A 27,169-nucleotide genomic window follows, 5' to 3' on the forward strand; every position below is an offset into this window, starting at 1 on the left:
ACCTAATGCAATTTTTACAACCCACACCGTGCTGTGGGGGGGCTGGTGGTATCACTGGGTAGCACCGCCTCAAGAATATCCCAGATTGCAGGATGAAGGTCTGCACTCGGTGAAGACTTGGGACGCAGCCCCTTATTAAACAACCCGGGTCAAGGCAAAACCTGCGTGGACCTCGCTGACCGAACTAGACAGAGGACTGGGTTGTCGATTCGACTGGTGCAGACCACTTTCTGGCCGTTCCACTAAGCCTTCGCGTCGAGTGACTAGAGGAGACCACTGCTAGACCAACCGGGAAGCAAATATGGTAAAGGAAACAAACAGTGACCAAAATAATATCCGGAACGAAAAAATGGGTAAAGATCACGCATTGTCAGTGCTCAAGGTCCTGCGGTAGACAAAATGCGAACTCACTGTGGGCTCGCGTAACCCCACGGCGGAGCCCGGCCAGTATATATTCAACACCTTTTCAACGAAAAGAACTTGGTCGCACTCACGGAAGGTTTCAAAGTTCTTGTTTAGTTTCAGAAATCCAAAGTTATCCGGACCGAAACCAGTACTGCTTTCGGTCCGGATAACTTTGGATTTCTGAAGCTAAACAAGAACTTTGAAACCTTCCGTGAGTGCGACCCAGTTCTTTTAATTGAAAAGGTGTTGGATAGATATATAATTAAAGTAATATGTATAGATGGGTACTTAACTCGGCTGCAGCAGCGAAGTAAAAGGAGGCAATGTGTCTCAGACATTTATGGAGTTACAACTATGGTGATTGGCGCATGTGACCTATGACGATACCTTTTATATTAATGGGAAACTTAGTTTGTTTAATGTTTTTTTTTATTTTTTATTGGCTGCTATTTAATTTGCAGTAAAGACTGAAGCTTAATCTGAGCCTCCGGATGTGACGTAGAATTGGTTTTGAGATTCAACATTAGAAACAAAAAAATTGCAAGCTAGTTTCTCCCTTTTGTTTGTTTTGTACCCGTTCAAATAAAACGAAATAATTGTCACAAGCTTACTCATGACTAAAGTTTGTTTTTCTCTGAAAATGCCGATAGCAAAGAGTAAGCCAAGAATGAGAGGTAGAACGTTTCTGGACTCTTTAAGCCAACACAATCTATGTGGTCATAGCCCCCTTAACTTCACTGCTTGTGTTCTTATTCCTCATTGGCATACCAAATTACATTTTAAGAATGAGTAGCATAGGTTGTGTGCCCTGGCGTTCTGTCCGAAATTCTTTTTAGAAATGCTTTGTTTTTTTCTGCGAGTTCAGTTTTCTTGCTAATTCTTTGTGACTGTTGATATTGTTTCTATTAAAGCAACTTGTAGACGTGTGTGTATAGTTGTTTTAGGTCTGGTTTGACGGGGCAGCATCCTGTATGACATAGTTATCGGTTCTTTAAAATGTATGTAGAGTGGACTTTGCTTCATCTAGAGGAGTATTAGTCTGACCCTATTGTAGGCTGTTTTGTGTCCATTGGAGTTCATTGGGGACTATTTTGCATCTGAAGAGCGCACTCGAACATCGCACTGTTTGTCGGATTCAGGTCTTTGCCTCCTGTAACTCTTCTTTATTCAAAGCTATTATTTTTGCTACTTTTCACTCCTGCATTGAGCAAAGCCAATAGGACAAACTTTAATGTGATAAACGACATTCTGAATGTTCATGTTAACGTGCTTTGGCACTTCAAAGTCGGCCCAATTGGCGTTGCTTATGCATTGTTTTTAGACTGAATTTAACGTAATAGTAGCAATCATACTCTTTAGAATGACACTTCAGGAAACCCTTATCTTGAGGTAATTTCCAGTTTGTATTGTATAATGAGCACCGGATTTGTATTTTGGTGATAAGTATCCTAGTGGTGCATCAGCCCAGACCTGCCAGCTTAAAAGTACATTTCACTGTGAGGAGGGAGCAGGGCCTTGGAGGGGGGTGGGGAACACATTGATGGCTACCTAAGAGTCACTGCCCTCCTCTAAGCCGACCACCTCCTCGAAAATTAAACAAAAGGTGGCTTAGGCTGTCACCGATGTCATGGAGTGTTTACACACCTGTTAATGGACATCAGCTTCTTACTGCCTCCAAAGACAAGCTGGAAAACATTGTGCAGTAGTTCTTACCTTGTTTTTCCTGCAGCAGTGTGAAGGGAGCTGAAATCGTGTGACACATGGTGGCACTGTGCGAGTTGGCAGGTCTATATGCCACACTAATGTCATAGAATTGCGTTGGTGTTTCAAAGTATGCATAGCTCACATACGTGACCAACTACATTCGACATCTTCTCCATTGCTTGCTCTCTGGCGAGATTGCTTCTTTATTGTTAGTGTTTATTAATGCTTACAGGCAACTTAGTGGTTCTGTTTTTAAATATCCAATTGGGTTGGTTTTGCTCTGTGTAAATCTGGCTTGGGAATGGAGTCCACTTGTTCAAAGCAGTACAATCTGCTTTGGACGCAAGGTTAACATAGAGGGACTTGAGTGACGCTTGAGAATGGCAATAGCAGGATCGCCACCAACTAATGCCCATCAAGACTAAAACCCCACCCAACTACTAGGGGCCTGTTGCTCCACCCCATAGAGCCCCCAATGACCCTAGAGCTCCTGTGCTTCACGCTGCTCTCTCCTCCCTTTGATCTTTTGGCTTTTCCCCTCTCCGAAAGCCAAGGATATTCTGTCAGTAAGCGGGAACATAACTGATGCATGTGCAGCTTGCACAGGGTCCAACAGAACAGATCTGTGATGCAAAACGTGCACCGCTGCCCAGCCTTCACCTAACACTCGAGGGTCTTATGAACCGTTGGTTATGCTATCCCTATTAGAAGTTTGCACAGCTGCTTCACATACTTCTTTGTGAGGAAAGTTGTTCTGGAGCTGCCTGTTTACCTGCTCTCTGCCAGAGCAGTCTATACTTCTGCTGCCAAGGTGGTACCGGTTGTCCAACTGAAGCTTAAGACATTAGTTTTATCATCCTTGCTTTCTCATGCAGTCCACTTAAAGAGAATGGTTCTCATGTATTTCTGTTAATTTTAAGATTACCGACTAATTATCCCTCGCATATTAAAAAATATAATACTGTCCTTGACTAGGAATTAAGGGCAACTTTTTCCTTACTGCACAGTACCTGTTCTTTGGAGGTGCACACCCATCTAAGTGAAGTACTTTTCTGGGAAGCAAGGGCTCTGTAAGCTGGTTGATATTCGATCTCGCTCAGCCTTTTTTTTTTCTTTTTTTTTTTTTTTTCCCCCGATCACTATTAGCAGTAGCACATTGCAAACAAAACTCAGACTGTGGACTAACATTTTTTATTTCTACTTAGATGCCTACTATTAAACTCCAGAGTTCTGATGGAGAAATTTTCGAGGTTGATGTTGAAATTGCCAAGCAGTCAGTAACGATCAAAACCATGTTGGAAGGTAAGTTAAGTTTTGCTGCCAGTTAGTGACACCAGTCCATCGAAATTGTAGGACATTTGTATTTTAAATTTGAGGATGATAGAATGTTGGCGGACTGTTGATGGGCAGCCTAGCTTTGGGAGTTTCCGTTAAGTGTTTGGCATCAGCTTTGTCATAAGTGGATTTTCACTGATATTTATGATCACAGTATATCTCCCCTGCAAGCATGTTACTTTACAAAAATACTTTACAAAATGATTTCCAACTGAAGGTATAAGCTCTTATGTTTCCTACTTTCTTTTTATGACAGAAAATGGACTGGTAAGTGGAACAACAATACAAAGAATTAAAATAACACTACACCTTTAAGCTTCCAAACTCTGCCTGATGTCACAGAAGGCAGAGCTTTGGTATTGCCTGCTGTCTATTAGTAGGATCTGGGGAGGTAAAGTGTGACTAGGCAATCTTGTGACCTATATTGTCATTGTCCCTGGAATCACAGAAGAAATGTACAATTTCTACATTTTCTGTCTGACTTCATGGGGTAGGGTTGTTGATCAGTCTAGGCTTGTTCTTGAAGGGTGGTGTGTGTAAAGTTAAATCTAATATAATATCCAGCAGTTTTCTCTTTTGGATAAATAGTGTATTTTATCCACATGAAGTAAAAAACGATAGTAACCTCTGTAAGTCTTATGGTATTAATGAGTGCCTTGACTAATTGTCAGAGGATACTCTGCATCTGTCTATACTCTCTAGGCCCTGAAAGCGTTTGTGGCAAAGATGCAGTTTCAGATGCAAGTTTAAGGGCCTAATTATGAGTCTGGCAGTCCACCCGCCCAAACACCGCGGCTGCTAGAAAACCGCAACGCTGGCGGTCTTCAGAACGCCGTAATACGAGTTCACCGCGGAGCCCGTGATGTGGCTGCGGCGGTCTTGGTGGATAATGGTTTTCCATATCTATGATGTCTGCGTGAGCATTTCAACTGCATATGTGTTGAATGTGCACATATCCATGGTACATGTGGAAAAATGCCACCTACCCATTACCGGAGCCCGACTCCTATGTGGGCAGTCCAGGCAGTGTGTATATGGTACATAAGTGAATTACCTGTAGATCGGCGCAAACTGGGTCGTATTCTTCAGAGTGAAGATGCTGCTGTGAAGGGTGTACCTAGATAAAGACATCCACATGGAACTCTGCCTGCAAGAACAGAAAAGGGTCGATTATGCACCCCAAATCCTTAGCTTACGCCCACCTGAAGACTGTGGCTCCACCACTGCATTTTGCTCATCAGAAAGTCAGCTTGTAATACTCAGTACTGCCCTATGGCAGCTTTGTTTCCCCGACTGCGGTGGTCTGGGGGTGTCGGCGGTTTGACCGCAGTCTTTGCAAAGGCAAGCTGACAATTTCGTAATACGCCAGTCGGTCTGCTGAGCTTGCGGCGGTCGAACCGTATATATGGTGGTTCACAGACCACCCAATTCATAATCCGGCCCTAATTGTGTAAGCAAAGCTCAATGGCTAATCTGACTGGGCATAGGCTCAAAGTGTGTTTGATTTATTTATTTTTGACTCTGTCATAGACGGTTGGGGCACATGCAGTTTTTTGGCTGAAAGAAGATTGCAGAGTCTTGAAACAAACCATGCTGTGCAGCATTTTAACCCCTTTCACTAGTCAGTGGCGGAATGCTATGCAAAGAAGGCCACTAGACCTCGTGGTCTCAATCGGGGCTTTGAGAGTCGGGTTCCTGTGAGTCTCAAACCCAGGAGTAATTAAAAACTGACATTGAAAAGGATCCCTAATAGGCTCAATAGTCATGTCCATAACTTTACAGGCAAAAATCCTGATCCACTTCTAAACAACAAATGTAAAAAGCGTTCAGGTGCTCCTTGTCCTGTATTTAGTTATTGTCTATATTTAGTCTTTTACTTAATCTTTTATTCTCTAAGAGTGTTAACTATTTTCAGGATGTCGTGTTTCTGTTAATTTTGTGTAGCATAGTAATTTTGTAATTCATACTTTGACTAAGTCGCCTCTGTGTGTGTTTTACAATGGGTTTATGATTGAGAGTTCTGGAGGTGAGGCAGATGGCAGTGTGAGCTTCTCACGGTGCCTTTCAGATGGTTAATCCATGGCCTCTGCAAAGCGGACAGAGCAATGGTCACATGTTCCTGGTGCAGTTGAGATTCTGTACATGCGTATGTACTGCGAGCACGGTGCATTGTTGTCAAAATATTGACAAGGTGAATGTAAAAGAAAATGCAGTGCTCACAGGTGAGTGGAAGCATTGTGTTTGGGGAAGTGGGAGATGCCAGAAAGTAGATTCATGAGAGAGTGAAAAGAATATTCTGAAGAGGAAAGAGACGAGGTTTAAGATAATGCAGATTTTGGAGAGAAAAAGGGTTTACATTTCTAACATAGAGTGAACATAATAGGAATGATTGAGACACTTTGAAGACCAATAGCCTTTCCACAGGCCTTGCTAATGTTTACTTCAATCCCTCAGTGTCAGAATGAGAACCATTCAATGTTAATTATTTATTGCCAAGTCATTACTATTATCTTAACCTGTAACAACCATTGGCAAAGACAGTAGTCCTGTCTGGATTTAGGTGTATGTTAGTTGTTCTATATCTGAATGCTTTAACAAAGTTCAGAGAGGAACCAAAATAACAGTCTGGTGGCATGCTATGGGAACCACAGAAATGTAGTTTACACATTTAAGCTACACCCTTAATATCATGGGCCACCTTCCTTTTTGAGACAACCCACAGACACTTTTTCATTCCTCTTGAAGCCCTGGTCTCAGTTCATGCATAGGCCATTCCATTCTACTAAGCTTGGTTTTCCAAAGCAACACACTAGATGGTGGGCACTGAGAAAGTGAATGCAGCTTCGAGAAAGTGAATGCAGCTTTATGAGACTGTGCCTCTCTTGCATGGTTAGCCCCCCACTTCTTGCCTGTCTTTGATGTGGTTTCAATTGTAGTGCACAGAGTCCCTGCCAACCAGGTCCCATGTGCCAGCGCTTCTTCCCTAAAAAAGAAATCTGCAATTGGTACTTCTACCCCCTGTAAGTCCCTAGTAAATGGTACCATGAGTACCTAGGGCCTGGGAGCTGAAGATGGTCCCCTGCCCTGTTCCCATGAGGCACAGGGTCAGGACCGATTTGCATATGGCCAGGTCTAAACTGGGGTTGCATGGTGAGCAAATGAATGATGGATTTAACCCAGATCTCTTGACTGGGGGAGAATATTTTGATTTGTTCTGCATTCCGTCCATCAATTGTGTGTCTTTTGATTAGAGAGTACATAGGCTGGACACTCGACAATTCGAGTTCTGCAGCACCATGGTTGCTTGACTGAACCCAGGATTGTTTGGTATCAACCCACTCCTTGCAATCAATTCACGAGGATGCCAGTGTGGTATTTATTGTACCATGTACCCAGAGGGCACCTCAGGTGCCCCCTTGTACACCTAACAACTCTGGTGTTGTCTTTCACAAACTGTAGGGAGCCAGCCACCACCAGGCATGTTTCTGGACCCTGGGTAGAGAGTCCATGCTCTCTGGGACCAGAAACAATGCACATCCTGGGCAGAGGTGTCACACCTCCTCCCCCAGGATGTGCCAGGGCTCGAAGAGGGGAGCTTCAAAGACCTACAGCCTTTGTAATGCAAACCCGCCCTCCCCCAATCCACTGCTGCTAGCTGCAGATGATAGCCCCTGGTTTACACCCCCACTTTTGGCGGGCAAAAGTAGGAAGAATAGGAGGTGTACTCACCTCTGCCCACTCTACCCTTAAGGTGGGGGAGGCGAGGGGAAGCACATTTTTCAGTCACCACAATCTTGAAAATGGGGAGTCCCCTCCAATCAGGGCTAGGTCAATTCCCCCCTCCCACAGGAGCGTGGCATAATAGAGGGTGTAGTCACCCCCGGTAAGGTACCCATTGGCCCTACCTGCTGCTCCTCTAAAGCACCCCTAAATTTAGAATTTAGGTTGCTCCCCCTGACCTGGACACTAGGCCTGCGATGACCTAAGAAAAAAGACATCCCTGCAGAGAAGGCTGAAAATGATGACTGCCTTGGCTCCAGCCCTACCAGCCTGGCTCCAGCCCTACCAGCCTGGCTCCAGCTTCTGCGAACCTGCGACCTGTCTTGCATCCAGCGACCTCTGAAAACCCTGGACGGGCTGCTGCCTTTGAAAAAGAATACAATCTCCTGCGGACAGCGGACCTGTCTAGAGGAAACTAACTCTGGATCCAGGTGGACCTGGAACTCATACCTGCTCTGCACCAAACGCCCACTGCCCAAGACTGAGTGGCCCATCTGCCCAGTGAAGTCTCCCCAGCGACCAGAACTCTGAATCCGGCGTTGGCTGACTTCTCCTGACCCCCACGATGGCGCCTGCAAAGTGAATCTGAAGGATCCTCTCCACTGCGACCGGCCCGATAAGATTTCTGACGTCTAAAGGCACCCCTGGGCTTTCGTGAGCTCGACAGGCAGTGCCCCTGTGATCCCCACCACCTCAACTTATCTGTGTTGTCTCTGGTGTTCTGCCTGGACCCTCGGTTTGACGCCTACAGCCTGTTTCCAAAAAGAAGAACCTAAATAGGATTGCATTGGCTCCCGATGCTGTGTTTGCACCCTGCCACCCCAGTGCAGCTGGTGGTGTTTGTTCGGTGCTGCTTTGTGTCACCCCCTGTGCTGGTGCTTACACCAAATGCTTGGCCCCTTCAACCGTTCCACTTACCCATAAACAGCGTGGCTCCAAGGAGCCCTTGTCTCTATTGAAACGCATTGGGCCAAACTCAGATTTTGACCTTTGCACCCGGCTGCCTCTGTGCCGCTGGTGGCACATTGTTGGTACTTACTTGACCCTGGCCCACTGCTGACCTTTGGTCCCGAAGACTGGAACTGTAAGTTGCGTACTTACCTAATTACCCACAAAACAGTTTTCCCCCTTAGAATATTTTCAGCATAGTTCAATGCTATCCTAAAAGTCTATTTTTGATAAGTATTTTAAATCAAAAACGTACTTACCTTATTGCAAGTATCTTGGTCTTAACATAAAGTATAAACAGAGGCGGTTCCTCCCTAGGAGCAGAGGGGCGTTGACCCACTACTTTGATCTGCCACCCACTTTGACAATAAAGCAGTCTCCATTATGCAGGCATACCGCTTGAAACCTGGGCTGCAATTACTCGTACTGCTATTGTGGAGGGAGGGGGCGTGGCTGCTGTACTGGAGATCTTCGGCACTGTGTAATTAAACTGCGCATGACAGGCTGGCCTCTGGACACGGCCAGCCTGACATGCGTACTTCAGGACTGTGATTTGGAATCCACGGTGTATCGAGGGTTGGGGCAGCAAATGCAGCTTTCTATACTTTGCTGGGATACTGGATTGCAGCGTCCTGCCAATCCTGACGCAGCGCTCATTGTATTCCATATAATAAACTTAATTTGAGCTGCTTCGACATTGGCTCTTAGTGCAAAGCAACCTCCCCAAGCTCGAGCAGTGTGGAGTAAGGCGGCACAAGAGTGGAAATAGAACATTTATATAGCTGTGGCTTTGAAGTGAACAACGATCTGAAACTTTCTTGTCTGCAGGGAATTCGTTCTTCAGCTAGTATGTGGAAGCTGGTAAGATAGCTGTTAGAAGGAGCATGCAGACAGCTGACCCGTGGGTGCCCCTGAGCTCTGTGAGGCTTTGGTTTGCTTGCCTCCGTTTAATACTTTATTGAAGCGATACTTCTACAGACAAGGAATCTGCAGCCACAGTAATAAGGAAGCACAAAGAGAGTGACTCGGACTGCCGTAATTACAATTGTTTTTTTTTTTTTAAAACAGACATGTTGATAGATCCCTTTTATAGCAACGTGTCCACATTTTTTTATCAATTATTTTATAGACGTTGAACATATTATAGTACGAAACTTAGCAATGATGATGAGCAACATTAAAAACAAGATGCTTATAGCTCAACCGTCAACTTCTTTATATAGCTACACCAATTCGTATCAAGGGCCAGAAGAAAATCATCACACTGCTGAAGGAAACCAGATTCTTGTGGAACTCTGCTATAGAGTCAACAAAGTGCTCATTTAAGAGATAAGGGTGACCTTTTTACATTTCAGCCTGAGGCTGTGCATTTGTAATCATAAACTGCACAAACCTTTTCTAGCTGTAGTTGACATTAGTCTGTGATTAAGATTTAAAACACACTGGCTCTATAATAAGTGCATCGTCTTTTAGAGTATTTGAGTATGGACAAGCTGGTCCCACTATTCTTGAAATCCCACTATTCTTGAAATGGATATGCAATCAATAAGGAAGTGGAAGTACACTACCGTAGACATTTAATAGCTGGGTGAATTATGATAAAGGTGTAAAAATTATCTTTTATTTACTCATTTAAGCTGTTCAAAATTGTTCTTTCCAAAATCTCAGATCTGTGTTGTGGGTTTATGCTACTGTAAAGCCCATCGCCATATATTTTCCTGTATAATAAATGTGGAGACATTAACCTTCAGCATAAAACCTCCTTGGGTCCATTGATGCCACTTGCTTTGCTCACTGAAATTTGACGACTTTTATGCCTCACCTCTTTCGAAAGACACCAGCCGCCACTGCAAACCAAGTATATTTTTCAAAAAGTGGTCTGGATATCTTTCATGAGTCGTGTGCCCAATATTGATTACTGTTGTGCAGTAAATGTCTTGCACTACTCTGTGTTGGGCCAAAGGCTTATCACCCACACTACCACTAATAGAGCACTTGGGTTTTACATTGAGTCCCGTACACTTTTGCGGAACCCCTACACTCTGAGCATGGTATTACTACCTAGTGGTAATGTCATGTGCAGAGCCAGCTTCCTACAGCTTCTTTGCCAAAACTAAGCCAGCAATAGATTACTGCACATCTCTTATGTTTCTTTGAGATCGGCTAATTCTAAGCTGAAAACGTTTGTCCATTCCTGTGGTCTGTATTTAGGTGCCATTTTGATAAAGATGACATGCGTCACACTCGTTTAAAGTAATGGTTTTAGTGCAGTTGAAACATAGCTGAATATCAAAACAGTCTAGTCTGGGTCCCACAACTCCTCTAATCACATCTGCTCCTATTGAGCACATTTTGAAAAAGTGGGGTAACCTGTGTCTGTGGCTGTACTTGGGATGGTCAATCTATGACAAAGTTGGGAATTGAAGGACTCTTCTAAGCTGATGCTATCTGGTACAATGATAATTACTATTTAGCACCATGCACTGAATTATTGGTTAGTTGAAGGCATGACCTTTATAAAATCTTACCTGAATTAATTGAGAAACTGCGAAGGTTGAAAACCAACCAAGGGCAAGGACTGAAAACTGCAGAAAGTTAATACTCTTCGTAAGATTTGTGTGTGTTTTATCTGTGACCTAGAGGAAATGATAGCTGTCTCATCAATTCTTTGTCCCAAATAATTGTTAATAAAAATATACATGTACATATCTACACATTCAGGGTCTTTCAATCAGCCCTCTTCATCTATTGGTCTCTTGGGGGAAGAAGGGGTGTTGGCAGGGCAAATAGAATTGGTATTGGACCAGCCTCCCATGCCCCTGGCCCAAGACAGTATTTCTATGTCCCCGCGCCACATTTTCTGTAACCCCATGAAGACCTCTTTGACTCTCGATTGACTTCATGTGTTCCAAGTTACGCAGGTTCCCTTCTCTCCCCCTCCTCACAGAAGTAGGGTATTGTTTTTGAGAAAAGTGGGAACGCTGGGCAGTAGGAGTTAAATTCCTCGGGTGGGGGCGATAATGGAGTCCGCGTGAGCTCTCGCGTTAATCAGCCGCTCACGCCAGCCGCGTAGACTATCGGCTAGGCGCCCTGCGATTCGATGCTCAAACAGACGCACCGATCGACAGCGGGAAGATTGCTAACGCCCGGCTCGCGGTCTCAAAGAAACACAACAACGCTGATAGTCTGCTTCCTAAACCCCGCTGATATACGGGCGCTGCCTGCCTGGAGCCTGCTAGCGTGGCGCTTTTGGATTGTTTCACTTTGTCTTTGATCTGTCCGCCCTGATCTTCACGGCGCTTGGTCCTCCAGGACACAAGGGGAATCGCCGGCGGCAGCAGCTGCACCATCGGAGCTCCCTGACCATGAGCAGCAGGGGAGCCAAGAAGGGCAGTAAATCGAAAGCTGCCACCACTAACATTGAGCCTAGAGATGCGGCTCCTACTGAAAATACTTTCAGATACAGACATGAGGTTAGTGGGAACAAAAAACTGCTGGGGTGACCAGGTGGCGCTGGGGCATCTAAAGATTTAGCTGGCGCTCAGCCGCCGCTTGCCAAAATGTTTGTGTGCCAAAGGACAGCCATCCATTGCTATCATCGAGACCTCCTTATATGCCCCATCCCTCGAGACTGCCCCCCTGGACCCACTAACTTCCCAATCGCCCTTCCCAACACAGCATCAAGAGACCGGCTCTGCAGAATCAAACACAGTGAGCGTGCCGCCACCTGGCGCAGGAATTATTGCAGACTTACAAGGCTCAGCTAAGATTTAAATGACTCCCCTTGTCTTTCTAAAAACAGTAGCAGCCAAAAGGCGATCGAACTGGGAAACCAGCCAACTTTTGCTGACACAATGCTGAACTTTGAAGGTTGCCCCCATCCAAATAGTCCTGGTACTTCCTCTATAGCCCCAGAAACCGGTATTGCTAACTACATCCAGGGCTTGGAAGCTGCTGCCGGTGCACAAGCACCTTGGACCCCAGAAACCGGGCCCTAAAACTTCTACTTGGTATCTGTCGGTACAGAGACCACCTCCGACACGGGGGGACTGACACAAGTGAAGATGACAGGGAGCAATCGATCAAAGACACCGGTACGGTGCAGCGGCCCAAGAGAACAAGAAGCAAGGGCAAGAGACGCGGTCAACTCAAGTGGGATTATTCTGATTCACAGATGTCTTATCCCTTGGATGAAGATGACTCTCACCTAGCAACCTGGGAAAAGACAAACACAAGGAGTTTAACAACGGCCACCACTGAGCCATCACTAACATCAATCCTAGCCTCAAAGCATTCCAGGAAGAGGCTCGGGCAGACAATGGAGCAGCCAAAGGGGCTGCTAAAAAGTTGCAAGGAGGCTTAAGACGATTGAATAAGACATGCACCGACATAAGTGATCGCGTCTCCATGATCGAGGGACGCACCGAATGCTTGGAAATAGAGACCACGGCTATTAAAAAACAGAGCGAGACCAACGCTGCCTGTCTAGTGGATATTATGTCAAATGGAGGAGCAGGAAAACCGCCAACGCAGGAACAATCTTCGCTTGCTTGGTATTCCAGAGGGGAAAGAAGGGGAAGACCCTTGGCAGTTCATTATAAAACTCCTACAAGAATCTTTCCCTGAACACCCAGGCTGGGACTGAGACCGTGAGGTGCAGAGGGCACATCGTTTCCCCTTCAACATAAGGAGACAACGCGACAGCAACAGCGCAGCAGGTGGACAACCAAGAGTGTTCTTGGTATACTTCGGGAATTTCCTACTGAGGCAGCTGATTTATGACCAGGCTCGTCCAAACTCCAAGAAGGGGGCCAACGGATTAACCTTTTTTGCAAAACCCGACTTTTGCCATCAGACAGTTGAGCGTAGATGGCGTTTGAGACCGTTAATCTCCACAGTTAGGAGCAGAAGTTTACCTCATGAACCCTACCAGACTTAAGTAATCTTTAATGGGGGTTTTAAAATATTTTTGTCCGAAATTAAGGCTGGGGAATACTTGGAGGAGATTAAGTCCAAGAAGGGTCCAAGATAGTCTACCACGGACACATGCACAGGCATGGCACGGGTAGTGCAAGGGAAGGACGGGAGGGTTAAATAGGGATACCTATGTTTTATGACTCTCTCCACTCCTTTTGTTTTTTTTAACCTTCTCATCTTTAATTTTCTGGGTTTTTTTTTTATATCAGCTTGGCTTCAGGTGAAGTATAAAGTCTGTCTATTTTAGTAATTTTCTACTTAAACTCTTAACAGCAAACTAGCCGAACATACACCTAACTTATTTAGGCGTGGTTAGCAGCTGAGACTCACCACTGACCACCATCCTTCAGGTCTTTCCTGATTGCTCCAAGAAAAGGGGGGGGGGGGGGGGGGGCGTTTTTTTTTTTTTTTAGAATTACACAGAAGAATCAAGCACACCTTCTCACATACAAACATTCACTCACTCATACAATGGGCACGACTAAGGAATTCACCAAGGAAAGAATACTTAATAAATCAAATCTCTGGCCTATTTCACTCAAAACACCCAAATGGCTAAAATAAATACTCTCTGGTTCATTTCTGCCAATATTTGTGGGCTAAATGATGCCTTAAAAGGCAAAAAGTAGCACACAGTTTACGCTCTTTGGGGGGCGATATTATCTGTCTCCAAGTGACACACATAGAGGGATCACAAAAACCCCTATTAAATTCACTAGGGCTTAAGGGGTTATGGGCTACCACACAGGGAGCCAAAATGAAAGGGGTAGGAATTATGGTCGAAAGGAGACTTTCTCTAAAAACTTTGTGTGTTAAATCCGATTCACTGGGTAGATGGGTTATCTCCGAATGCCACCTCTCACCTAATCCTCCTTTCACCTTCTGTTCTATCTATGGCAGCAACGCTGACGACCCAGGGATCATTAATCTGATTTCTGGGGAGCTAGCTCACTGGCCCACTCCAATAATCGTCTGCGGTGACCTTAACATTAATTTGCCCTGTGATTGGAAAATAGACAGCAAGTGAAGGTATAAAGGCAGGAAACCCTTAGTGTTTCAAGCAATAATTAATTTAGCCCAAATCCATGGGCTGAGCGACGTCTGGTCTAAGCTTAACTCCACTCAACCTGGCTACACTTACTTTTCTGCACCGCACAGTCATTTGCTAGACTAGATTATTTTTTTGATTTCATCCTCCCTATTAGGCAAATGCACCATAGACACGGCACCTTGCTTCATGTCAGACCATAATCCGCTTATTTTGAACATTGGGGGGGCTAGAGAATTGGAAAGAAGCACCAATATGGAGTTTCAAGAAAGCACTTTTGCAAGATGTAGGCTATCTGGCTCATATGCAAGCTTGGATCCAGGAGTTTCTGGAAATAAACACTGGAACGGCCTCAGCCATGGTAGTCTGGGATACACTAAAAGCGGGTATTCGCGGAGAGACCTTAAGGTTCTCAATTAGGAAAAACAAGAAAGATAAATTACAAATGATCGATCTCCAGGAAAAACTAAAAAATGCAGAAACGAAATTAGTCCAAATGGTTCAAACTGGACAGGATGTTGAGAACACACAAAATGAAGTAATACTTATTAAGGCAGAAATAGGGGCGGTATTTGTTGGAAAAACTGCAGCCAAGTGGGCGGCAATGCGAGAAATGAACTACGAATGCAGCGATCGCATCGGTCATCACCTTGCTGTCAAAACCAGACAGCAGGCCACAAACGGCGAAATACTTGCGATCTAACTGCCAACAGGGATAGAAACCAGTGATCCTATTAAAATTCAAAAGGGTTTTCGAGATTATTACGCCAAGCTATACTTAGAGAAGAGCAGGTCAACTGACTTAGGAGAATTTGAAATTACCAAATATATAAAAGAGGCAGAGCTAAGACAGCTCAACCAGGATATTTGCGAGCAGTTAGAAGCTACCCCGACTTGGGATGACATCTTAGAAGCCCTAACCAGCCTCCCAGATGGGAAAGCCACGGGAATGGATGGCATTCCCGTGGAGTTCTATAAAATATTTGCTTCCCAAATCAAGTCCATATTTCTTGCTGTAGTAACTGCCATATTCAACGGGGGTTCCCCTCCTGGTCCAATGCCAACATTTCTATATTTCTTAAAGGCAAATCACCTTTAGAGATGGGCTCCTACTGGCCAATTACACTCATAAATTGTGATTCCAAAGTCTATTCCAAAATACTTGCAACAAGAATATCTACTGTAGTTGAATACATGGTGTCGGAATGGCGACACGGATTAATTCCAAAGAAGGGTACTACTGAGCACATTAGGCGGGCCATTACTCTGTTTGACGCAGCGCAGGTGACAGACCCGATGTCTCTGATTTTACTAGATGCTGAAAAAGCATTTGATCGGTTCTCCTGGCGGTTCCTGTGGTGTCATGGAGAGGATGGGCTTTGGACCAAAACTCACGCAGGCTGTACGGGCTCTGTACCGGAGCCCGACGGCCTGTGTGTCGATCAATGGGAGGTTAACCGAGCAATTTAACATCTCTCGCGGCACTAGGCAAGGATGCCCCTGCTCCCCTTTGCTATTTGCCCTCTACATAGATCCCCCAATTAAGAAAATCAAAAAGAATCCAGCAATTCTGGCAGTAAGCATGCAGGGAATCGATACCAAAATTATGGCTTACGCTGACGACCTGGCCATAACCACTTCTGAACCTAAGAGCGCTATTTTGGGATTGGAACTGGAGGCACAAAAATTTGGAAAAATCTCGGGATATGCATTGAACAAAACCCAAATAATAACGAACAATGAAGTCAATTGGGCTGATAGCCGGATTGTCACGCAGGCCAAATATCTGGGGGTCACTATTACTGCCAACATAGATGAAATTGTAACCGAGAATCTATCCCCCCCCCCCCCCCCCCCCAATTACCGAAACAAGGAAGCCCTCAAACAAATTGACAACTTACACCTGACTCTTGTAGGCAGATGCAACATAATCAAAATGACCTACTTCCCGAAATTGCTCTACTATTTTCGTTCCATCCCATTGTAATTTAGTACGGCCAAGCTCTAGAAATTTCAACAACTTTTTACGCAATTTATCTGGGCTTACTCCCAAAACCTAGGCGGGTATTAAAGCAACTGTCTCTCCCTCGGGAGCGGGGTGGCTGGGCTTTCCCTAACATAGTACTTTATTACTGGGCCTCAGTTTTGCAATACAGCACTGAATTGGTGAAGGACGATTCCCTCTCTCCCTCAACCGGTCTTCCTTCTCCATTTCGGCTTCTATTGGGAGAGGAGACTCGCGGCTGTTTGTTCAGGCAAGTATCCTTCGGATACTACAAACGTGTTAGGTTCAAGACGCTGATGAACTCCTTTAACCCCTTCAGTGCCCATGACGAGCTGGACTCGTCATGGGCTGCGGTGGCGCTGTGCCCATGACTAGTCCAGCTCGTCATGAACTCCGCCCGCTAATGCAAGGCGCGGCACTGGGCGGGGAAAGGGGCGGGCATGCAAGGGGTTAAGGTTCAAGACGCTGATGAACTCCTTTAAGGTCTTTCGTAATATCCGCAGAACCTACGGGCTGGGAACACTCAATTACTATACTCCTATTAGTGAGAACTCCAATCTGCCTGCCATTTTTGGCAGGTCCTATCTATTGGACTGGTACAAGGCCGGTATCACTAAGCTAGGAGACCTAATTTCCAGCGAAGGAGTTAAATCCTTTGCAGATCTACAAAGTAAATATGGACTAAAAAATCAAGACACCTTCAAACACCTTACTATTCATGATGTTATCTCCCAAAAAGTCGGGGGACCTGCAGGGTTTTTGGAGCTTGAATTTATTAAAACGCTGCAAACCCCAATGACCCCCAAGATGGGTCTCATTTACTCTGCTTTAAACAGCCAAACCCCAGATGACCTGCCTAGGATAGCAGACAAGTGGCTCATGAAACTAGAGGCCCCGCATAGTATGTTCTACAACTCACTGGCACTCTCCCAAAGCGACCTGCTGTTAGCAAAATTACTGGCGCAACATTTTAAAACCATCTTTTTTCTGTATATTACACCCAGCAAAATTGCCAAATGGGGAGCAGGCAAAGGGACACTGTGCCCTAGGTTCTCGTTGTTTGGTGCTGATGCAACGCATATGTTCGCTGCCTGCCCAAAACTTACTCCAGTTCTTCTCAGTATACAGGACTTTCTTGGGAGGGGTTCATTACACAGACTATACCTCTGACTCCCATAACCATACTGTTGGGGACACAGGAAGAAGTCAACAGGGAAAAAGGTGGAGCGCGTATTTTTGTTGCCATGACAGTATGGAGGATCTGCGTTGCGTCAGTCTGGATTGAGACCGAGCCACCTTCTTTCCCCCAATGGCTGGCTAGGTTAGTTGCAACCTACCATCTTGAAAAGGCTGTGTATGCTAAAAAAGGCCGTAAAGGACGAAAGAAGGGGCTAGATATCTGGGGACCTTTTACCACCTGGCTAGAACAGCCTGAATAGTCTAGACCACATGGCTAATCGGACTTTTTTTTTTTTCCTTTGTCCCTTGCCCTTTCTCTCTCTCTCCTTTCCTTTATCTTTATTTCCTCTTTGCTCTTTCTCTTACCTTGCAAAATCTCCCTTGGTGATTCTGAACTCAACATTGCCAAATTGTATATTCTTCCGTGTCCTTGAAATTTAGTATCTTCACAGCAACAGGGTGGGGAGTGGGAGTCGAAAAAGTCAAATCTCTGTATTTTCTGCATTTGTAAATAAAAATTAAACAAATAAGAGTTAAATTCCTCTAGTTTCCACAACGTTCTCTCATGAGAAAATCTGATTTAAGCCAGTTTGACATTTTGCATAGCATTAAGAAAATGTACTGGTATCCATGCAGGCATGTGTCTCTAGTCTCCTGGGTGTCTAGTCTTCAGAAATGTGTGAATGGGAAGTTCCCATGGGTGCTGGCTGACCCTGGGACCAAATATCACAGCTACTACATTGCCAGAAAGACTGAAATCTCAATTAAAAATCTTGATGTGTCATATTGAAATCTGTTCCCTTTCCTAATGAGGGTGCCGGCACCACACCCATGAGTTGGGCAATTGTTTTATTGTGAGAAGCGCAGGACCACCGAACGGACCGTACGTTGCGGTGTATTGAAATTATCTTTTTTTAGGTTTCGCCAAATAAATCTATTGTTTTTTTAATATAAAAGGGAGTTACATCCCGCCGCCTCTTTACTGGCCTATTATTGGTTCATGTGCGTGCTACTTACTTTTCTTCCATTTCTGTTATCTGTAGCATATTTTCCTTAATTTACTAATGCTTGTTCATTGTCTGCTTCTCTTATTAGTTTCCTGCCCCAGAAATACTGTTCACATCCGTGTTGGTGGAATTATATTTTCATAAATAAAGTTTTGCCTCATTCTGCTTTTTCGTCTTTCAGCAGTTGTAACTTATCACTTGGAGAGATTCAGTAATTTACCCAGGATCACAGGATGTTGTGCCATAGAGACTTAAACTGGGAATCCCAGCTCTAGAGTCAACATCTCTGGCTGCTGTGCTACATCTCTCCACTCCTGTAATCGTTGCCAGGGAGTTCATTCCTTTGTCCCAAACGGTGATTAATGAAAACAGCTTAATATTCATCATGTAGGTGAACCCGATGCATTACCAATGCTTGTTGTTCATTACTTAGGTTAAATCGATGCATTACGAATGCTTGTTTCGTTTGCAAATGTTAAGTTCTTGTGCAAGAAGGAATACATTTTGCAAAACTCCCTCAGAATCTCATGATATTTTGGGTAATCCCAGATTTAGAGCTGTACAAATAGACTATTCCTTAACTAAGATTCTTGGGTGCATTTAAAAAAAAAAAAAATGCACAGCTTTCGTTCATAACTATGTATTCAGTCATAAGATTCAACCTTAGGAATTAAGGCATGGTCGGTGCACAATTTAAAAAAAAAAAAAAAAAAGAAAAAGAAATCGTGCTGTGCAGCTCGGTTGGTGCCTTTTGGCATTGAGTGTTTTTTGGACTACTAACTGTCACTACCACTGGATATGTTCTCTAGATTTGCTAGCAACACAGGTCTGTTCTCTAGACCCCCCTGGCATTAATTACTCACTTAATGTGCCAACCCAAATCAGGGAACGAGTGGTAGTACAACCATTTCCCAACCTACTGAGCACTTTTTGAGCAAAATGTGTTTCAGGGAACAATTCTGTGGGATGTTACTGGGATAATTAGTCTTAGTCCCACAACTTCTTTCATGAAAGAATAATGCACTCCAGAATCTAGACCACAAAAGATACATTTTAATGATGTATTTCTAATCAAAATCCTAGTCTGGTGCACACAGTATGAATTGTAACCCCAAAGAAGACAACTAAAATGACGGGTGAAGTTTACCAAAATTGTAAAAATGAGGTACCACTCTAACATGATTGATATTATGAACCTATAAGAATCCTACCCTGACTTTAAGTGCAAATCTAATTCTAGCACAGCAGAAATAAAACCGCTTTTTAATTTTAGAGGTGGTATACACCCGCATACCTGTTTGAATACTAAAGTTCGATGTTGAGTAAAATATCAAGATCTGCTATTCTGGTTTTACGAGACCAGGTGAACTGATATTTATATTCCCATTGTTCTGACACACATTTAGCAAAAATAATGAATGGCAGGTAGCCTGAAGCCCTTTCAGTTGTTTTCGTTCTACAAGATTGTGCTTTTGAATAACCATAAACAAGATGAGTAGTTGTCCGCCTATTAGATACTCTTAGAAATCAGTAGACAGGTGAGTTTAGATTCAGTATTGCAAATATATTCACTTGCACTTGATTATCACATTGTAGAACAGAAGTATGTTCAACATATTAATCATGTGTTTAGTATTTTACTAAACACTTATTCATGGTGTGATTAATTGACTGGTATATGTAACGCAAGCAGGGGAATACACAGAATAGAGAAGGTGCAATATTCATAACTCTGAGCAGAGGAGTTAGACTTATGTATTACCTTTTATAGGTTTACCTTTGTTTCATAAAAATACAGATGAAAATATGGTCACCGTTTTTTTTTTTTCCCCCCCCCCTACTTCCTTACTTAGTTTGTGTTTCTTTAAGAAAACCACGAGCTCTCCAACACCAATGACCCCTTGCTGAATTCCAGATTTTATCTACTTTTCAGAAATGTCCAGCTAACTGAATTCGCTCATTTTCTTCCTTCCCCTCCCTTCTCTTGGCCTTTAAAGGTACTTAACTTCATAAAGCAATCTCTTCATTGAATACTTGTTTCATCTTTGTCTCAGAGCTATACTTACCAGTATTGGGGTGGCTGCAGTGATGCCTTTACTTGTAGAGTACTATGAAGTTCGCATATACCTATTCGTAATTTTGATCCCAAAGGCATGGGTAATTTCTCGACATCAACCAATGGACTTTAAGGCAATTGGCCAAATAATCAGTCTTTTGGACTTGGCTCCATAATGAGTTGTCATCCGATGTATTTCATGATCAAGAGGCTACAAAAATGCCAAGGAGACACTATAATGTAACTTGCTTCATGAAGTGTGAAGAGACTTATCTGGTACTTGGAGACCACATAGATGAACCTTTCCAGATACAGCTCTTTTTTTCATTAATGGTGGGTCCTGACGACAGCAGGACTGTGTGCCCGCTTTGTGCTGTTATCTAATTCTTGTATAAGGCAGTAGCCCAAGACTGGTTTCAGAGATCTGAAGTAGTTCTCGCTACTCTAATGGTTGGATACCCTTGGTCCAAAGAGGGTAACCCCGTCTAAAGCAGTACAGGTAGGGACCTGCATGCAGGCTTAATGTGGTGCTTTCATGGTTGAAGGGGCCACCTTTTGAGACTTTTTTTTATTCTTTTTCTATGCAATAGTTTTCTTTGAAAGTAGCTTTTCTGGACATAATTTCACATCAGAGTCCTTGAGTTTTAGGCTCTAACTGTGGAAGAACCTTTTATTCAAGTATACGGTGATAGATTGATCCCAGTTTTCCTCCCAACGCGGTTTCCCCCTTTCATGTGAACCACAGCACAGTTGCCAAGCTCTTTTCCACGCCCAGAATCAGTGGTGAAGAGCACACATTAGGCATTCATGTTTTACGTTAACCGAACAAAGCCTGTTTGTAAGGCTAATTAACTTAATCGCTTTTGCTAAGCCTCTCTTGGGACATCCGGTTTCAAAGTATAGTTTACTAAGGTAGATTAACAATTCTATACATGTCTGCTATGTGAAGGCAAAGCAACCCCTATATGTAATGCTGAAGGCACAGTCCTCCAGAAATAAAGGGGCTTCAGTTGCTTCCTATGGTAACATACCATCCTCAATTAGCACACCTTTGCAAAGCAGCTAGTTGATCAGCATCACATAATAATGGTGCGGATATTAAAGCCCACCAGGAGGTTCAAGTTGGTCCAATGGTGCTTGGAACATTGTTTCACAAATCTACTTCATTCAGTCACCAGGTGCTGTTTATGGAGAATGCGATGCTTTATGCTCTGTGCAGAGCATGTGATCTACAGCAGCATATGCTAAAATGTTGCTTATCCTCTAACCATTGGTTTGTAGCTTGTAGTGTTGGAGATTCACATGCAGCCCCCCTGGAAGTGAGCCACTTAAACACCCTCACCATCAGTTTCACTTAATACATTCACCTGTTTTTAGGGGGGCAGGGGTGGGGAACACAGTCTAAGGTGGAGTCTGTCTTGGTGCATTGTGGGGTTCATGAAAAGTGACGACCTCTCATACGAAGACGACTTCAAACAAGTTCAGGCCTCTAAAAATAATATAAATGTTACTTGACAAACTGCAATGTACTTGAATTGTAAACTGGCCTCAAATTGTATGATCCTAGGCAAATATTTTATTTATTAGTCTCCTTTTTCTTTATTATCACATAGAAGAGCACCTCCAAATATGCAAATTCAGCATTTCTGCTATACAAAAAACATTTTTTCATTTAATAGAAAACTCTTGCTCCATGTATAAGAAGGAGCCCACATATAGGGTACACATGGTCCCTAACTTGCCTCTTATTTCATTTATAGCATTCTTATCCGAGCGGGGGCAGGAATTTTATTTATTTTATAGTTTTTATAGAGCGCGAACCAGACCTGTGAGGGTATCGGAGCGCTTCACAGGATTGAGGGGGAGGAATACAAGGCGTAAGGATGGGAGGGATCAAATTGGGAGAGAGAGGGATACATTATAGGGGAAGCCAGTTCAGAGCTTTGAGGTGGGGAGAGATGTGGCCAAAGTCCAAGCTACATGTGGGATAAAAATGAAAGCAGGTAGATAAAATATACAAGGAGGTTACATTATATAGGAGGTGCACGCTGTCTGAGGTCCAAGCTGTTGCAGTCAGCGCTCTAGCGTTTAACGCTAGAGCGCGTAAGTTACGTGCGTTGTGCGTACGCCACGACGGTGGCGTACGCGGTTATAAAATAAAGGGGGCGCGCCTTCTACGGCAGTCGCGCCAACAGCAATCCCGTGTGTGGTCTCTAATCATTACCGCGCCGGCGATCTGTGTAATTGGTCAGCACAGCGCGCGGCACAACAATGGCGACGATGGCTGTCTGAACCACCGCGTATCCAGCTCTGCAGCTGCATGTCGGTCCGCTCGCGTCAGTCCTGCGACCAGAGACCTGACGGCCCTCCGGCCTGTATCCCGTCCACTTCGTCGCTGCCTGACGCTGGTGCCACCACACGCCTCCCTACTCGACGGTGAGCCCATGTGTACACCAATCACGTCACCCAGCAGCAGCGGATGAAAATACCCGTTTGGTCTGCAGATCTCCTGCCTCACATCGCCGCCCTCAAGTTTGGCCCTTGATGTTTCGACTCCTGCTCTAAATTCTGCCACCCCTGTGTGGGCCCCCACGTGCTCCCCTGAGCTGTTCCCTGCAATATACCTTCCCGACTCTGCACCAGCCGCCTAGCGCCGCATCACCTTCCTAGGGTCATGGGTGACGACGCCCGTCCTGCACCAGCCGTCCCTTTTCACCCGCCAACTGGCGTCATGCCGCCGTTCAGCGAAACGGCTGACCCCGCCACAGCCGCCCCACGCTGGCAGACATGGATTGGCCGGCTCAACAATTACTTTACGGGGTCCAGAGAGGCTGATGGCACTGTGAAACGGTCGCTATTACTTCACTATGCAGGTGAGGAAGTTTACACGCTCTTCAAGCACCTCCCTAACACGGGGAATGCGGCCAACTACGACGCGGCTGTCGCAGCACTCAACGCACATTTTGACCCCCAAATGAATCCCGATTTTGAACACTTTAAACTGCGACAAGCAAGGCAGACGGAGGGGGAGTCGGTGGATGCTTTTCACGCCCGACTGAGGGTGCTAGCTGACACGCACCTCGCAGGGGACAGAGCAAAAGAGGAGATCAGAGCGCAACTGATATGCGACATCCGAAGTAAGAAACTGCGGAGCCTCATCCTCCGCCAACCGAACATCCCGTTGGCCGATATCCTGGTGCTCGCACGATCCCATGATCTATCCGACGCCCGCGCAGAAGAAATGGAGCAAGCAATCACGCGGAGCACGGGATCAGGTGTGCCCGTTAAGGTGGAACGAGCCGACGCAGTGAAGACGGACGAGAGGGCACACCGACAGACAGCTAGGAGATCGTCTCCAGCCCAGTGTGGGTACTGCGGATACGAGGAACATCCAGGGAAAACCTGCCCGGCGTGCACAAACTGCGGCACCCCAAACCACTTCGCCTCTGTCTGCAGGATGCGCTCCACGAGGACAGACCACAGAGGGAAGAGGCCGGCAAGAAACATGGTGAGGCAACTGTCTCAGCTGTCCCTGTCATCCCGCGGGATGCAGGCCAACGCAAGCCTTGCGTGAAGACGACTCCGACTCTGATGATGAAGGGGAGACATACCTAGTCTCATTTACCAAAGCCCTCAAAAGCACAAGAAGACCACAACCCCGGTGTGACATCATGGTCGCAGGGTCAAGAGTGGACGCCGTGATCGACACTGGCGCATCAGTCACCGTCATGGGAGTGCAGCAGTACAACCGCCTCAGGCCGAAACCCGAACTCAAGACGTCGAAGGCCTGAATTTACGTCTACGGGAGTGAAGTGCCCTTACCTCTCGTGGGAAAGATGAAGGTACCAGTGAGCACGGGAGAAGCAGAAGTAACAATCGACATACACATCATCAATCAAGAAGTAGACACGCTCCTAAGCCGCCACGCTGCCGAGGACCTAGGGCTACTGGCGTTTCTCCGGAAAGTACAAGACACCCAAACGGCCAACCTACTGGACCAGTTCCCGGAGCTGTTCACCGGTCTGGGGAACATCAAGTGCCCACCAGTCAAGCTCCACATTGATCGCGCTGTTGCGCCCACGGCGCTCAAACACAGACGAATTCCTTTCCACCTACGCCCACTGGTGGAAGAAGAACTTAAGAAATTAGAAGAACAATGGGTCATAGAAACGGTCACCGGGCCTACCCCCTGGGTGTCCCCCATGGTAATCGCCGAGAAGCCCCGTCAACCAGGCAAAATCCGGGTGTGCATTGACATGAGGCTGCCCAACAAAGCCATCAAGAGGGAAAGGCACATCACGCCTACCATGGACGACATAATTGACGATCTCAACTGAGCCCGGTGGTTTTCAAAGTTGGACTTAAACGCTGGCTATCACCAGTTGACACTAGCCAAGGAGAGTAGGTACATCACAACTTTCAGCACACATCTAGGGTTACGAAGATATTGACGGCTCAACTTTGGGATCTCGTCTGCGGCAGAGATCTTCCAGAACACCATTCGTGACATCTTACAAGGCCTGCCCGGAGTCATGAATGTAAGTGATGATATACTGATCCACTCCACAACAGTAGACGAGCACTACCGGCGAGTCCGAGCCACGCTGACACGACTCAGAGTATGGAGTCACACTCCACAAGGACAAATGCCAGCTCTTCCAGCAACGTATTGAGTTCTTTCGCCACACGTTCACTAACAACGGCATCCAAGTAGACCCGAGGAAGTCCAAGTCCATCAAGAACGCTCCCGCACCGGCCTCCGCCTCAGAGGTTCGCAGCTTTTTGGGAATGGCTACGTACTGCGGGCGGTTCATCCCGAACCTGGCAACGATTGCCGAACCGCTCAGACACCTCACAAAGAACGACGTCCCGTGGCAGTGGGGACCGCGTGAAGACCAAGCGTTTCAAGCCATCAAAACTGCGCTCCTCGACCAGACCACACTGGTCTATTTCGACCCAGCCAGGAAAACCGAGCTGCTAGTCGATGCCAGCCCGGTGGGGCTCGGAGCAGTGCTCACCCAGGAACAAGAGCCGGGGCAATGGGTGACGCTGGCGTACGCGAGCAAAGCGCTCACGGCAACTGAGCAGAGGTATTCCCAGATCGAGAGGGAAGCACTGGCCATAAGGTGGGGCTGTCGACACTTCCACCTGTACGTCTGTGGGCACCCATTCACAGTCGTGACGGACCACCAGCCGCTAGTGCCCCTCTTCAAGGGGACAGCACCGCACCCACCTCCGCGAATAGAGCGATGGGCCATCGGACTGCAACAATATCATATGGACATCACCTATCGACCGGGTGCTAAGAACCCGGCCGACTTCCTGTCTAGGCACCCAGACAAAGAAGAGCACAGCCCTACGGGAAAGGAAGAGGAAGACGATGCCGAAGCGCACCTCGACCTCCTGGCCGCTTTGACCTGCCCCCAAGTGCTGACGCTCCATGGAATCATGCAGGCAGCTGAAAAAGACACTGTAATAGCAAGGACCCGTGAGGCTCTCCAACAAGGGTCGTGGACAAATTTCATACAATCAGCCAACACGTGGACGGAGGACGAAAGGAAAGACCTGCAACAAATCTGGCGGGTACGGAACGAGATCAGTGCGACTAGAGAAGGAATCGTCTTGAGCGGGGCCAGGATCGTCATACCAACAGCATTACGCCGCCAAGCCACGATCCTCGCCCACAAGGGGTATCAGGGAACCGAGAAAATGAAGGCCCGGATGAGAGAGAAAGTATGGTTCCCAGGAATGGACAACTTCGTAGAAGACATAGTGAGGAACTGCCCAGCGTGTCAGATGACGAGTGGACCCGAACCTCCAGCCCCCATCGTGACTGAAGAGCCAGGGAGACATCCCTGGGACAAAGTCAGTGTAGACTTTGGGAGTCTCCCAGACGGAGAGTGACATTAGTAGTTCTCGACAGCTTCTCCAAATATCCTCTGGTAGAAGCACTACCATCCACGGCGTTCACGTTCGTAGAGCCAGCGCTAGAGAAAATGTTCAGTATATTTGGGCGTCCCTCAGAGCTGAAAAGTGACAACGGACCTCCGTTCCAAGGCCATGAGTTTCGAGAGTTCCTCGCACGTCAAGGCATACGGCACCGGCGGATCACCCCTCAATGGCCCCAAGCCAATGGCGAGGTTGAACACTTTATGCGAACACTAAATAAAGTTCTACGAATAGCTAGCGCTGAACACCAGGACCCGGAGCGAGAGATCCAACGATTCCTAGGAGAATATCGGAGCACACCCCACTGCTCCACCAAACAATCACCTTGGGCCCTCATGCTCAACGGGACTCGCCGGGACGGCCTCCCCACGGCCCCAGGGTGGGCCCCTCCACCATTCCAGGAAGAACAGGATCTTCGACGGAGGACACATCGAAATCAGCAAGTGAGCCGGTCGTGGGGTAGTCGGAACCGCGCCCTTGGGCCAGGAGACAATGTCCTCATAAGAAATCGAAGACCCGGCGGAAAGTTCAAACCCCGGTACGAGCCAGGGAGCTGGGTAGTGGAACGAATGCGTGGGACAATGGTCACAGCAAGGCGCGGGCGGAGTCTGCCACGCGCAACATTTCGTGGTTCAAGCGAATCCCCGAAGCCACTGAACACCACCGTGGCACCGAAGGTGATGACGAGGAAGACACTCTGGTCCCAGTAACTGAACCCCAGTCACCACAGGTCAGGCACGAGTCAGTACCAGGGCCAGAACACCCAGGCCCCGGGG

At 46.1% G+C, this 27,169-nt stretch overlaps 1 protein-coding gene across 2 annotated transcripts in view; it reads left to right on the plus strand.

Annotated features, from left to right (window-relative positions):
* Positions 1–27,169, plus strand: part of SKP1 (S-phase kinase associated protein 1) — a 113,204-nt gene that overhangs the window by 8,689 nt on the left and 77,346 nt on the right. For both annotated transcript variants that reach the window (XM_085618021.1, XM_085618022.1), the window contains exon 2: positions 3,315–3,411. In XM_085618021.1, coding sequence (XP_085474147.1) covers positions 3,315–3,411 — 97 coding nt within the window. The remainder of the gene's footprint in view (positions 1–3,314; positions 3,412–27,169) is intronic.

The sequence above is a fragment of the Triturus cristatus genome, chromosome 7, assembly GCF_964204655.1.
Source record: "Triturus cristatus chromosome 7, aTriCri1.1, whole genome shotgun sequence".
Lineage (NCBI taxonomy): Eukaryota > Metazoa > Chordata > Amphibia > Caudata > Salamandridae > Triturus > Triturus cristatus.